The 14,859-nt window shown below is 39.0% G+C and overlaps 1 protein-coding gene across 13 annotated transcripts in view; it reads left to right on the top strand.

Annotated features, from left to right (window-relative positions):
• EFCAB11 (EF-hand calcium binding domain 11) overlaps positions 1–14,859 on the top strand; it is a 585,886-nt gene that overhangs the window by 27,118 nt on the left and 543,909 nt on the right. Inside the window, exon 7 of one of the 13 annotated variants that reach the window (XM_033418570.2) lies at positions 12,029–12,065. The exons of the other annotated variants lie outside the window; for them this stretch is intronic. Within the exon in view, the coding sequence (XP_033274461.1) occupies positions 12,029–12,050 (22 nt within the window). The 3' untranslated portion in view covers positions 12,051–12,065. Of the gene's footprint in view, positions 1–12,028; positions 12,066–14,859 lie in introns of those variants that run through there. 13 annotated transcript variants of the gene reach the window in all.

The raw sequence follows: 14,859 nt of genomic DNA, 5'->3' as shown, positions 1-14,859 counted from the left end.
TTGAATCTGTAGATTGCTTTGGGTAGTAGAGTCATTTTCACAATGTTGATTCTCCCGATCCAAGAACATGGTATCTCTCTCCATTTGTTTGTATCATCTTTAATTTCTTTCGTCAGTGTCTTATAGTTTACTGCATACAGGTTTTTTGTCTCCTTAGGTAGGTTTATTCCTAGGTATTTTATTCTTTTTGTTGAAATGGTAAATGGGAGTGTATCCTTAATTTCTCTTTCAGATATTTCATCATTGGTGTATAGGAATGCAAGACATTTCTGTGCATTAATTTTGTATCCTGCTACTTTACCAAATTCATTGATTAGCTCTAGTAGTTTTCTGGTGGCATCTTTAGGATTCTCTATGTATAATATCATGTCATCTACAGCTTACTTCTTCTTTTCCGATGTGGATTCCTTTTATTTCTTTTTCTTCTCTGATTGCTGTGGCTAAAACTTCCAAAACTATGTTGAGTAACAGTGGTGAGAGGGAGCAACCTTGTCTTCTTCCTGATCTTAGTGGAAATTTTTTCAGTTTTTCACCACTGAGAATGATGTTGGCTGTGGGTTTGTCATATATGGCCTTTATTATGTTGAGGTAAATTCCCTCTATGCCTACTTTCTGGAGCGTTTTTATCATAAATGGGTGTTGAATTTTGTTGAAAGCTTTTTCTGCATCTATTGAGATGATCATATGGTCTTTCTCCTTCAGTTTGTTAATATGGTGTATCACATTATTGATTTGTGTATATTGAAGAATCCTTGCATTCCTTGGATAAACCCCACTTGATCATGGTGTATGATCCTTTTAATGTGCTGTTGGATTCTGTTCGCTAGTATTTTGTTGAGGATTTTTGCATCTATGTTCATCAGTGATATTGGCCTGTAGTTTTCATTTTTTGTGACATCATTGTCTGGTTTTGGTATCAGGGTCTTAGTGGCCTCATAGAATGAGTTTGGGTGTGTTCCTCCCTCTGCTATCTTTTGGAAGAGATTGAGAAGAATAGGTGTTAGCTCTTCTCTAAATGTTTGATAGAGTTAGCCTGTGAGGCCATCTGGTCCTGGGCTTTTGTTTGTTGGAAGATTTTTTTTTTTTTTTTTCCCCCGGTATGCAGGCCTCTCACTGTTGTGGCCTCTCCCATTGCGGGATGCACAGGCTCAGCGGCCATGGCTCACAGGCCTAGCCGCTCCGCGGCGTGTGGGATCTTCCCGGACCGGGGCACGAACCTGTGTCCCCTGCATCGGCAGGCAGACTCTTAACCACTGCGCCACTAGGGAAGCCCCCTGTTGGAAGATTTTTAATCACAGTTTCAATTTCAGTGCTTGTGATTGGTCTGTTTATATTTTCTATTTCTTTCTGGTTCAGTCTTGGAAGGCTGTGCTTTTCTAAGAATTTGTCCATTTCTTCCAGGTTGTCCATTTTATTGGCATATGGTTGCTTGTAGTAATCTCTCATGATCCTTTGTATTTCTGCAGTGTCAGTTGTTACTTCTCCCTTTTCATTTCTAATTCTGTTGATTTGAGTCTTCTCCCTTTTTTTCTTGATGAGTCTGGCTAATGGTTTATCAATTTTGTTTATCTTCTCAAAGAACCAGCTTTTAGTTTTATTGATCTTTGCTATCCTTTCCTTCATTTCTTTTTCATTTATTTCTGATCTGATCTTTATGATTTCTTTCCTTCTGCTAACTTTGGGGGTTTTTGGTTCTTCTTTCTCTAATTGCTTTAGGTGTAAGGTTAGGTTGTTTATTTGAGATGTTTCTTGTTTCTTGAGGTAGGATTGTATTGCTATAAACTTCCCTCTTAGAACTGCTTTTGCTGAATTCCATAGGTTTTGGGTCATCATGTTTTCATTGTCATTTGTTTCTAGGTATTTTTTGATTTCCTCTTTGATTTCTTCAGTAATCCCTTGGTTATTTAGTAGCGTATTGTTTAGCCTCCATGTGTTTGTAGTTTTTACAGATATTTTTCTGTAATTGATATCTAGTCTCATAGTGTTGTGGTTGGAAAAGATACTTGATACGATTTCAGTTTTCTTAAATTTACCAGGGCTTGATTTGTGTCCCAAGATATGATCTGTCCTGGAGCATGTTCCATGAGCACTTGAGAAGAAAGTGTATTCTGTTGTTTTTGGATGGAATGTTGTATAAATATCAATTAAGTCCATCTTGTTTAATGTGTCATTTAAAGTTTGTGTTTCATTATTTATTTTCATTTTGGATGATCTGTCCATTCGTGAAAGTGGGGTGTTAAAGTCCCCAACTATTATTGTGTATCTGTCTAGTTCCCCTTTTATGGCTGTTAGCATTTGCCTTATGTTTTGAGGCAAATGCTCCTATGTTGGGTGTGTAAATATTTCCAATTGTTATATCTTCTTGGTTTGATCCCTTGATCATTATGTAGTGTCCTTCTTTGTCTCTTGTAATAGTCTTTATTTTAAAGTCTGTTTTGTCTGATATGAGAATTGCTACTCCAGCTTCCTTTTGATTTCCATTTGCATGGAATATCTTTTTCCATCCCCTCACTTTCAGTGTGTATGTGTCCCTAGGTCTGAGGTGGGTCTCTTGTAGACAGCATATTTATGGGTCTTGTTTTTGTATCCATTCAGCCAGGCTATGTCCTTTGGTTGGAGCATTTAATCCATTTACATTTTAGGTAATTATCAATATATATGTTCCTATTACCATTTTCTTAATTGTTTTGGGTTTGTTATTGTAGGTCTTTTCCTTCTCCTGTGTTTCCTGCCTAGAGAAGTTCCTTTAGCATTTGTTGGAAAGCTGGTTTGGTGGTGGTGAATTCTCTTAGCTTTTGCTTGTCTGTAAAGGTTTTAATTTCTCTGTTGAATCTCAGTGAGATCCTTGCTGAGCAGAGTAATCTTGGTTGTAGGTTTTTCCCTTTCATCACTTTAAACATGTCCTGCCACTCCCTTCTGGGTTGTAGAGTTTCTGCTGAAAGATCAGCTGTTAACCTTATGCAGTTCCATTGTATGTTATTTGTTGCTTTTCCCTTGATGCTTTTAATATTTTTTCTTTGTATTTAATTTTTGATAGTTTGATTAATATGTGTCTTGGAGTGTTTCTCCTTGGATTTATCCTGTATGGGACTCTCTGTGCTTCCTGGAGTTGATTGACTATTTCCTTTCCCATGTTAGGGAAGTTTTCAACTATAATCTCTTCAAACATTTTCTCAGACCCTTTCTGTATCTTTTCTTCTTCCGGGACTCGTATAATTCGAATGTTGGTGCGTTTAATGTTGTCCTGGAGATCTCTGAGACTGTCTTTAATTGTTTTCATTCTTTTTTCTTTATTCTGCTCTGTGGTAGTTATTTCCAATATTTTATCTTCCAGGTCACTTATCTGTTCTTCTGCCTCGTTTATTCTGCTATTGATTCCTTCTAGAGAATTTTTAATTTCATTTATTTTGTTGTTCATCATTGTTTGTTTGCTCTTTAGTTCTTCTGGGTCCTTGTTAAATGTTTCTTGTAGTTTCTCCATTCTATTTCCAAGATTTTGGATCATCTTTACTGTCATTACTCTGGATTCTTCTTCAGCTGGCTGCCTATTTGCACTTCATTTGTCTGGTCTGGTGGGTTTTTGCCTTGCTCCTTCATCTGCTGTGTGTTTCTCTGTGTTCTCATTTTGCTTAACTTACTGTGTTTGGGGTCTCCTTTTTGCAGGCTACAGGTTTGTAGTTCCCATTGTTTTTGGTGTCTGCCCCCAGTGGGTAAGGTTGGTTCAGGGGCTTGTGTAAGCTTCCTGGGGAAGGGGACCGGTGCCTGTGTTCTGGTGGGTGGGGCTGGATCTTTCTGGTGGGCACGGCTGCATCCGGTGGTGTGTTTTGGGGTGTCTGTGAAGTTAGTATGGTTTTAGGCAGCCTCTCTGCTAATGGGTGGGGTTGTGTTCCTGTCTTGCTAGTTGTTTGGCATGGGGTGTCCAGCACTGGAGCTTGCTGGCTGTTGAGTGGAGCTGGGTCTTAGCGTTGAGACAGAGATCTCTGGGCGAGCTCTCGCTGATTGATATTATGTGGGGCCTGGAGGTGTCTGGTGGTCCAGTGTCCTGAACTCGGCTCTCCCACCTCAGAGGCTCAGGCCTGACACCAGGCAGGAGCACCAAGACCTATTTTGGAAGTCTGAGGTCTTCTGCTAGCGTTCAGTAGGTGTTCTGTAGGAGTCGTTCCACATGTAGATGTATTTTTGACGTATTTGTGGGGAGGACGTCTTACTCCTCCGCCATCTTGAAGCACTCCCTCTGTTATGGTTTTATTTTCTCCTTATGTTTCTTTCTTGAGCTATATCTACTGATGTTTCATTTTGTTATTTTGCTGAATCTTGTTATTTTATAGTATCTCCCCTAAGCCTTTCTGTATCTACTTTCATCTCTCGTTTTATGGAGGTGTTTGCTTTATTGGGGAAAGTAGTTTTTGAGGTTTTATTTGTAATGGTTGATTGCTTGGGGGTTGCTAATTATAGCATTTTTCATGTAAATTAAGAAATCAAGTTTTTTAACGAGGGATGGGTTTTGAGGAATGTTTCTTTCTTAAAGCAAGAGGTGATATCTTATGTAAAAAACAAAAATTGGTACTACTTTATATTACCTCTAAAAGTATTTTTAAAAAGGCTTAATGTTTTTAAATTTTGAGATTCCTTTCAGTGTTTAAAACTTAAAACGTTGCTTTCCACTTAGAGCTGATAATCATTACTTGTGTACCTGTGCACTGAAATAACTAAAGCTAATAAATATCATGGATGAAGTTTCATTATTATTAAGAAATTCTCAGGAAATTCTCTTGAAGAACTTTCTTTTCTTTTGTCTTACCCACTACAAATGGCAGAAGTTTAAGAGGTGCGAGAACTGAGTAGTGCTCTTTGTCCAGTGGAATGAATCTGAGCTAACAGGCTGTTTCTAGCACTGAAAGTTTAAAACAAAAAACATCTTTTCTTCTTTAATACTAATAGAACATTATAAAAACTTTGTAGTACTTTTTTTTTTTCTTAAACATTCAAAAATCTTTAGTGAATCTAAAAAGTAGTTAAAACTATTTAACCTGGCTCTCCAACATCTGGTCCCCTTCCCAAACTCATCTTTCATTCATCATCCCAAATTCCTGTATTTCCCTTTGCCTAATGCTTGTTCCTTTGAATATGTGATGTGTATTTATACTGCATTCTGTTGCTCTTGCCAGCAATGCCTTTCTCTACTTCTTACCTGTCCAAATTAGACCTATCTTCCAAGACCCTGCTCAACAAATACCCACAAAAAAGTCTTTTTTTCTTTACATTGAACAGGCTTTTCTCCTTTCTCTGAATTTTGATAGTACTGTGGTTGTGTAATTGTTTCAATCGTCTACTCAATAAACAAAAATACAGTGTTTATGATTATCTCCATAAAATACTACAAGCTCTTTGAGTTTACAAATTTATCTGTAACTTCCACAGTTCTCAGCATGTTGCCTTATCCATTCTAGTTGCTTAATAATTGTTGGTCCATTGTCACTTACTCCAAATACCCAGTAACAGTAAAATCCTCACTTACAATTTTCTTATGGTTTTAATTTCTTATAATCTAGGCAAGAATCCTTTAAAATGCAATCAGGAGCTTTCTAACCACATGTGGCTTTGCCTTCTATTTTTCTCGTTCTACATGTGATTTTTATGAATTAATCTCTGATGGCCTCTCTGTTTTTTTTTTTTAGAGACATTTTCAGTTCATGATTTAGCCCCAGCTGTTGTCAGGGAGCTGGCTTAATGTGCTTTCTTGACTTCGCCCACCATCAGCACCCTGTGATATTTCTGGCCGGTGTTTTTCTCTGTGTGGGTATGTTTGCGTCTCCATGCCTAGGAGCCTTCTCCATCTCATTGTAAGTGCTGAGATTTGCACTTTCTTACCGCCTGTCAGTTGACAAAAAGCTCTGGGTAGCTTCTTCTGCTTTCCAGCCATATGAAATGAAACATGGGTGTGCAGAAGGCCCGCCAGTATCCAAGACTGTGAGTGCAGGTGGATTGCCAGATAGTAACGTAATGCAGAAATACTGACGTACCAAAATGCTCTCCAGTCACAACTGGAGACATTTAAAGTGATATATAATATTTTTGGTCTAAGAATCTCATTCTTCGTATTACATGGGGATGGTCAAAAACATAGAATATCTCACTCTCCTTTTGGGAGTATTAAAAATTGGTTGAGAATAAGAGCATCTTGACTTGTTGGATAGTATATTTTCATTGCCAGAGTGTTAGTGGGGTAGGGCTTAAGAATGCAATTTTAAAAGGAAATGATGGGTACCCTCTTGATAGAAAGATCACATATGCCTTTTATCACAGCTCTTGTGGGGGAAAGGGGCCTCATGAGCTTGGGTCACGTGAATTAACATGTTAATGGAAGAGTCTTTTAGAACCAAGGAGCCCAAAGGAAAGTGATATAAGATAGAATGTATTTTTTCAAATCATTTGCGTCTCTTTTGAAGTGTTATTCTTCACTGTGCTCTTTAGCTTCTTGTAATTCCTTTCTGCTGGCAGCCAACTTGTTGCATGTCATTTTCCTGGACAGTCTCTAACTGGAGAAAGTTTCCCAGTCATTATTCTGTGCGTCAGAATGGTCATCTTATAAATGCAGTCAGGTGACGTCACCAAGATCGCAGTTATTATAGTGAGTACCTACTTTGGGGAATATGATTGTTGATCTGTAAGTATCTACATGCTTCTGTGTATAGAAAAGTATAAAAGAGACTAGAAATTGTATCTGATTCTTTGTAACTATAGGTAGATAGCTGTTACCAACTGTACCTCGTGTGTGAGTGTAGTGACCAAATAGGTAGACTTCTTGAGTTTCCAACTTTTATTTCGTGAATTTTTGTATCTTCCCTGCAATGATAATGCCTTGGTTTTTATTTCAGTGTTTTATGTTTCACAATTTTATTGTCAGAGATTCCCATTTCTGTTTATTTTCTTGCATGTGATCACTGAATGGGGAATATGAATATGTGTAAGCTTTTCAAACTGACCTCAGAATTTCTCCTCTCTGGGGACTTTCACATGTAATATGTTAAATACAACTGTACTTTAAAAATCCAGCTATAGAAATAATTATATGCTAATCATTTTAAGAAAATGTCAGTTTTTCAGAGGGTTCTTGACTGATTTTGCTCCATGAACAAAAATTATATCCTTGCATTTGAGGATGGTCTTTTTTTACCGGTATAAATTTTAGAATTGGTGATGCAGGAATTGAAGCTCAGAAACTGGACCAGAAAACAAGTAGAGAAGAATAATGACTTCATTACAGAGATTTTCAAACAGAATGTGTTATTTTGGTTTCTTCAGTTAAGCTAATTAGTTTCCGTTAACGAGGATGTACTATTTGTTTAGAAGAAGTATTTAATCTCTTTCACATTCCAGATGTCCAGATTTTGTAGTCTTTTCTGAGGTTAAACCCATCCAGATGCAAATTCTACTCCTCCTTCAAGGCCCAGCTTTTAACAAAATATTTCTTATCTTGAAAGCTGGCCCTACCCTACACCCTACCCAACCCCTCTCTACCCCAAAAAGGAACTTGTCTCCTCCTTCAGCTTGAAACTCCTAATCTGTCATAAATATCTTTCTTCTGTATGCTCATACATAGGTATTTGCATGCATCAATTATTTCTAGTTTTAGAACGTGAGCTTAATATAAACAGGCACAAGTGGGATATTTATGGGAGTACAGAACTCCCGTAGCACAGTTTTATACGTGTCAAGTAAGTGACTGAATTTTATGTAAATGAATGGCTTACATAGCGAACAGGCTTTCACCAAAACCTCTCAGGCCTGCACTCTCCTCATCTCAGACATGAGGAGGTTGTGCTTCTTCTTGTTCCAGAACCGACTGGTGGGGTTATCTATCATGGAGGGTGGCATGGCAGTCTCCTTGATTTTCTCTGTGTATCCCACATAATATTTCAGAATCCACCACCATGTGAATACAGATGTGACAAAGACTGCTCTCAAGAGAAAATTACTGGGCTGACAGCTCTCCAACCCTGGGTTTAGTTTTTGAGATGTCACTATAACAAGTGTTATGGTCAACGTTTCCAATTCCTCATCTACATATATGGTAAAATACACTGTTCTTGCTGTAATAGCATGAGGACTATTTTTCTTTTAATCCAACTGTCACATAAGAAACTGCTGCCATGGTTTCTTTCTTATGGCCAAATGTTGCTAACGCTTTCAGTCATCCTTGAAATTAGTGATAGGCGCACATCACGCATGTATTCATGCCATTTTCCTTTATAGAAAGAGGAATCTGTTTCTTACATTTTTCTTTTGTAGTAGATAGCTAACTTCTGGGTGAAAATTTTGATAATACTGTGTGTTGTATTTATAAAATAAGAAAAACTTGCATTTAATAAAAGAAATTTTTATTTTATAGGAGATAATTAAATTAACATTGTTTTAAGATGTCACCAAAAAAAAAAAAAATAGGCTCAGCATTAAGAGTTTCACTACAAAGTTTCAGTTGTCCCCCTTAGATATAGCTTAAAAAATCAAGTCCAAAGGCTTCTAATGCTATGTTTTTATGTATGGCATACCGACCTATGAGTTTGCGACCTCACGTCTAGCCATCTTGTCTACCATCCTCCTACCCATGCATTCTTTTCCATCAGGCTACCTTGAAGAGATACATCCTTGTCATTCAAAGCTCCAGAGACCAGCAGCATCAGCATTAGGAAGCTTGTTAGCAGTGATTAGCAATGCCTAATCTCAGGCCTCACTCCAAACATACTGAATCAGATGTGTTTTGTGTGATCCCTGGGTGATCCATATGCACTTATTAAAGTTTGAAAATCACTGGTCCACCCTCCTCGTTCAATTTTGGATAATGAGAGTAAATTAACATTACTTTTTAATGTTACCTCTTGACTTCAGTAACCTTTCATCCCCTGCCAGATGACACCCAGACTCCTTAGCCTGACATACAGGGCCCCTCCACACACAGACCTGGCCTGCCCAGATCAAAGATTCTAATCCACTATTCTGATTTACTTGCTGTGTTCTGATCCTGTCTCATTTCTCTTCCACTGCCCTCTCTTCTCCTCTCCTGACTTCCCCATCCACATATCTACTGGTATCCATTCCTTTGAACTTAGCTGAACTCTCTCTTCTAGGGAGCCTTCCCTGATCACTCCAGCTCACAAAATTTCCTTTTTCTTCCTTAGAAATTCTGTAGCACTTGTGAGAGTACTGCATCTAATAATAGTAACCACAGTAACCCTGGCAACTGACATTTGCTGAATATTTACTGTGTACCGGACCCTGGTCTGAAGGAATCTTCTTAGGAACCTCCTGGGTTAGGCTCTGTCTGTCCCCATTTTACAGATGAGGACAAAGCTTGGAGAGGTCAGAGGACTTGCTTGATGCTGCTGCCTGCTGAGTAACAGAACGAAGATTTGCTTGTGCTCTTAATCACTGTAATATTACCTTCTCACTTCTTCTAACAGTATGGACGTCCTGAGAGTAGGAACCAGGCATGCTTTTGCATCCCCACAATGCCTGCCATAAAGCTGGCTAAGTAAGGCATGTTCGCTCTGCCTGGAAGTGTTCTTGGTAAACCAGTTGCACAATTATATAGCTTTTCCCTCTTCATATGAATTGGTTTGGTTTGGATTGTTACATTTGAGATTTCATTTGATTTTCTGCACATAAATGAAAGGAACTATTTACAAAAATGTGCAAAAGGAAACTGATGCAGCATTTTATTACATGAGACGGTAGCAGGAATTCCAGATCACGTCGCTTTGATAGGAACCCTTGTGTTTTGTGTGTTGCCTTTGGAATTATATCACAATAGCGAAAGATTTTGCCAAATCAGCTGGAAAAGCAAAAAACGTTTAAAATTGACAAATGAGGTTTCATCACTTTAGCCGGGGTGGGAGTGCTAGGCTGAATTTACGATTGTCTTCTTTACAAGGCGGGATTATACATTGATTCACTTGTAAGACCCTTTTGATCAGTTGTTGTGAGTTTAGCATCATCTTTTACCATTTCCAGCTTGTCAGTATTGTCTGCTCATCTTCCCTCCTTGGTTGCAACCTGCTGCTGGAGAAGATCAGGGCAAAGTAGGAATTCAGTGCGCTACGGGCTTCGAGCGGCATCTCTTTCTTCCTACGCTTTCCCTCCCCCTGCCTTTCCCTGTTCCTAAGCTGACCCCAGGAGAGGCGGAACAGGCACTAATACTGTTAACCATAACTTTCCCGTCCCTCCCTCCTGCCTGTCACTCACCTTTCCCTTCCCTCCCCGCAAAAGGACCAAGAATGGTACAATCTCAGGACTGCTTCCTAGTGGCTAAACATGGCTGCTGGACCCTCATGTGGCCCCATCTTTCTTCTTCCTCCCCTGCTGTATCTTCCACATCTCCTACCTCTGTCCTCTTCAGCTGCGACTAAGCCCCAAGAATGCTGACACCGCTTTCCCCTCCTTACCTTCACTTCTAACCCAAGCCTTGGGCTGAGCCTCCATCCGAGGCCCCCGCCTTGGTTCTGACCTTCCCGCAGTCCTGTACTGCAGGCTCTTGAGCGTGCGCTAGTCCTTGGAGCTGCTCCTCGCCAATCTGAGGCCTGGAGCGAGCTTTCCCTTTGTCTTCTTTCTGTGGTGCATCTACCTTCTCCTCCAAACACACCACACTCAATACTCTCCCTCTCCGTCTCCCAGCAAGTGTCATGTCTGAAAGATCTCAGAGTTCTGTGTCCACCTTCCTGGATCCTTTTGCTTTGATCCCAGATGCCTGCCTTGATTCTCCCAGCTGCCTGTCCCGGAATGGAACCAAGTTCTCAGGTCAGGCAGACGCTGTGCCTACTTGACCAAAGTGTTTAGACCACCCAAACCCATCTTCTGTACACAGTTCCCCAGCCCTGGTCCTATGTCATTCCAGAATGCTTTCCTTTTCGTGCTGAAATCATCCAGGAGAATTTAGCTCATCTGTTTTCAATTCCCTTTTTCAGGGATGGCAGATCGTTGGCATGTGTGCTATCACCGTCACTTCCTTATACCCGTGGCCTACACTCTTCTGATGAGACTCAGAATTCTTCTTGGTATAACACCCCAAGCCAGTTCACTAGCATGTCACACACCATGAGACTGACTTGCTCTGTCACATTTGTACCAGACCTTTCCTACTGCTGTGCATTGCAGGTGACCTTGCCTTCTGCTTCACGGACAGGGTCATGGCCTCTGCCTGGGTTTCCTCTTCACCTCCAGAGTTCTGTTTTCCTTCAATTCTGTTTCTAGTTTTTTTCTTTTTTCTAGTTCCTCCCGTTTGTTCTTGTCTCATCCCCTTCCCTTCTTCTTAGACCTTTCTCCATCAGTCACTCCCTCTCCTGTTTATAACTAACCTCCCTGCCTGCAGATAAACTTCAGTCTCCGCAGCCTAGAAAGCTACTCCTCGTACCTAAGTTCCTCTAGGCTGCCTCCCTGTCCTTTTTCTAAGTGTTTATTCTTGCCAGCTACTCAAGGCACTCAGCACTCTGCCTGGGACCCTGCCCTTGATGCTCGCTCCTTCCCAGCTTTTGTGACACCGTGCCAACCCAGTGCCAGTGACGGCAGTTCCCATTCATTAAACACCTGCTAGTATTACCTTGCTGAATTGATGCAGTGATCTACACATCAGCTGTTATGCATACCTATTCTACAGGTAAAGCTGAGCACCTTTATTGCTAATCTCAAGCCAAACTGGACTTAGACTTCTCAATCATTTTATCTTTTGGTTAAAGAAGAAAAGTCGTAGGAAATTGACAAGTAATCAACTTTTTTTTTTTTTTTAATTTGATGGCAGTCACGTTGCTGGTACTTGTTAATGGACAGATGTTTCTGCTACATCTCAAAATTGTATTTTTTGATTTAAGAATACTGCTGTCTAATAATAATAGTAGAGTAGACAAAATTTACAGTTAAAATGTCTAAACACACTTAGCTTTAAGTATCATTCAAGAGTCATGTTAAAGAACATGTATAGCAACAACAATAAAAGTTATAAAATGCTTTTCTTAACCCAAGTCTTCTTACTGTTAAGGTTCCTGGTAATCCATTCATGATTTCAAATGGAAATCTTCTGTGCCTTGGAGACGGCATATCAAGGCTGGCATCCAAGGAGAGGAGGGGACAGTAGAAGAGTCTTATTCTTGTTTCCCTTTTTGCAGAAATTTAACTGTCTTTGCAGTTAAATAGAGAGAATATTCAATGGATGTATGAGTGAAAGAATGAATGAGTAAATAAATGAGCAGAGGAATAGAATGAAGATCAAAGTACACATGTTGAAATTGTGTGTTAAATGGGGTAGGGCAGCTGCTGGTCCTTAATTTTATCTGGGTCTGTTGCAAATTATCTTCTTTACTGGATTTTCAATTGCAGATTTAGAGTCAGGCTTTAAAATATATGAACTTGACTACCCATTTGTGTAGAGATTTAAACTGCTATCATCGTGAAATTATTACAGCAGTTTTAAACTGTAAGCAGAAAGCTTTTAACAGAACTCTGCTATCAGAGTCAAATTTAATAAATTGGATGGAAGCTTCTTTTTCTTTCCCTCTTGTACATTGTCTAGTAGAGAAGTTTCTCTTGGTGACCAAATTTGTTATAGTGTGGTGCTATTTATTCTGCCCGTTACAAACGTGTCATGACAACAAGTGGCTGGATGTACTTTTCAAAGACAACTTGTATCCACAAATTGGTTGTTTTGGGGAAAAAAATTGGACTTAGTTCTTCAGGAATACATAGTTTCACAAATTGATTCATTGTACAGAAATCAGATTTGAACCGCAATCTGTGTACACCATCCATTGCTAGATGTGGTTCAATTAAACAGGAGGGAAAGATAAATGGCAGTAAATATTCATGTGTCACATGGCAGCATTCATCTCTAAGTCAGGAATCTTGATAGAAAAAGCTCAAATTTTTAAAAATGTGAAATTACCTCCTCAATCATTTTTATTTCCAATTAAATTAATGTCTTATATAGACACTGTAGACTCACATAGTATTCAATACCATTTAGTTTGCTATCGCTCTCTTAGTTTCTAATTTTCATTGTAGTTCTTAGTCTTTGCTTTTTGAGTATGAGTTTATGGTAGAGTAAATCAGATTAGCTTTAGTGGGTAGATTTAGTTTTCTTTAATGACTTACTAAGCAAAATGTACCTTCTTTTTAAGTGAAAAAGCCAAAGTGGATTATTTTTTATTTGACTAACAAGGAAAGGCATTTCTAATTTTATTTAGTGACTGAAATAAATTACTTTAACATAAATTAAATGTGAAATATATGTATGATCCTCTTATGAACAAAGCAGATTGAGAGCCAAGCAGATTTGTAGTTGATCTCTTTAACCAGTTGGTGGTGCTAAAAACTCTGATAAGAAACTAATTGGAAGGCGAGGAGGTTAACCTGGAGGCTTTCTTAATAAATGTTACTTTATTAATTTTTGAAAAATCAGTGCCAAAAATGTGTGCCCAAATTACTGCATCTTCTAAGCTTAGGAACCAAACCAAGTGTCTCTGACGGCAGAATACATTTCTAATAAACTTCTGTAAAGATGTCATTGGCTCCCATAAGGTTCACGTATCGGAAATTGCATGGTTGTATAACACTTGGCTCCATCCTGGAAATAGCCGTTAACCTGCTGACTGGGGAATGGAAGTGCGGGACATAACGTGGGCTAGCACAGTAGATTTAAGAAATATTGTTTTATATTATTACTACTTTTTTTTTTTTTAACTATTACTGGGCTTTTTAGGGGCTAGGTGTGTTTGTTTAACTTTGTTTTTTAGTGCCCAAGAAGTCCAGTAGAGCAACAGTCTGTTGCTCCAATGTGTCCTGAGTTGCAGTCAGAAGAGCACAGAGGTCTTGGAGTCAGGAACTCAAAGGTCTGAATCTATCAGTCAGATCTAACCAAAGTTGTTACTTGTTCTATTCTTGCTTGCGGGATCTTAATTCCCGACCAGGGATTGAGCCCGGGTTCCAGAGGTGAAAGCACCGAGTCCTAACCACTGGACTACCAGGGAAATCCCCTACTTGTGCTATTCTTAAAAATATATACTTTACACAATTATACTTCTAAATTCTGTACTGGCTGAAGCACCTCATTAATAGTGTTTTAGGGTTTTATCATCACACTGAAGCTTTCTTCTAATTTGTTTCCATCTTCCAAACATAGAATATGCTGTGGAAAACTTAATGAAACTATCAGTCTTAAAAAGTAAAAAAAAAAAAAAAAAAAAAAAGCAAAAACCCCAATAAAACGAACAAACAAACAAAAACCCATTTTAAACAAATAATCCTAGAACTGATTTTTATAACATAAAGAATATTTAAATTTAAATAATCTTCCTGTTACCTAGATAAGGGCTGCCTATCAATTCAGGAAGTCAGGTTTTGAATATCCCTACATTTTTCATAACTGTCACTTATATCAGTTCTCTATAGCTCAGTTTTCCCAACTTGTAAAGCGGGGATAATGACGTCTTTTCCCCAGAGGTGGTGTAAGCTTTAGATAAGGTACCGGGTGCTTTTGGGTGTTGTTTTCCCTCCCGTGAGACAGGGACTGTGACTCCGTTACTTCTGAGCCCCCATGGTACTCCTGGACTCAGCCAGGGCCTTAGCACAGGAGGTCCTCTCTGTGTCTGATCACGCCTGGTGCTCCACTAATGAAGAGCTGTTTCTAGTTTATAAAGTTTCACAAGGGTTTTGTAGACTCACAGACTCACAAAACAGATACTCATCTAGTTATACCTGGTTTTCAGATATTTGCCTGTCTATCCTGGGGATATTTATGTGTTGGTCTGAATCTGCCTAAACATGTAAGATCGGGGAAGGGGATATAAGATTTCTGAAAGGTGTAGCAAAGGTGTT

Source organism: Orcinus orca, chromosome 2 (assembly GCF_937001465.1).
Source record: "Orcinus orca chromosome 2, mOrcOrc1.1, whole genome shotgun sequence".
Taxonomy (NCBI): Eukaryota; Metazoa; Chordata; class Mammalia; order Artiodactyla; family Delphinidae; genus Orcinus; species Orcinus orca.
This window is presented reverse-complemented; position numbering and strand designations above follow the sequence as displayed.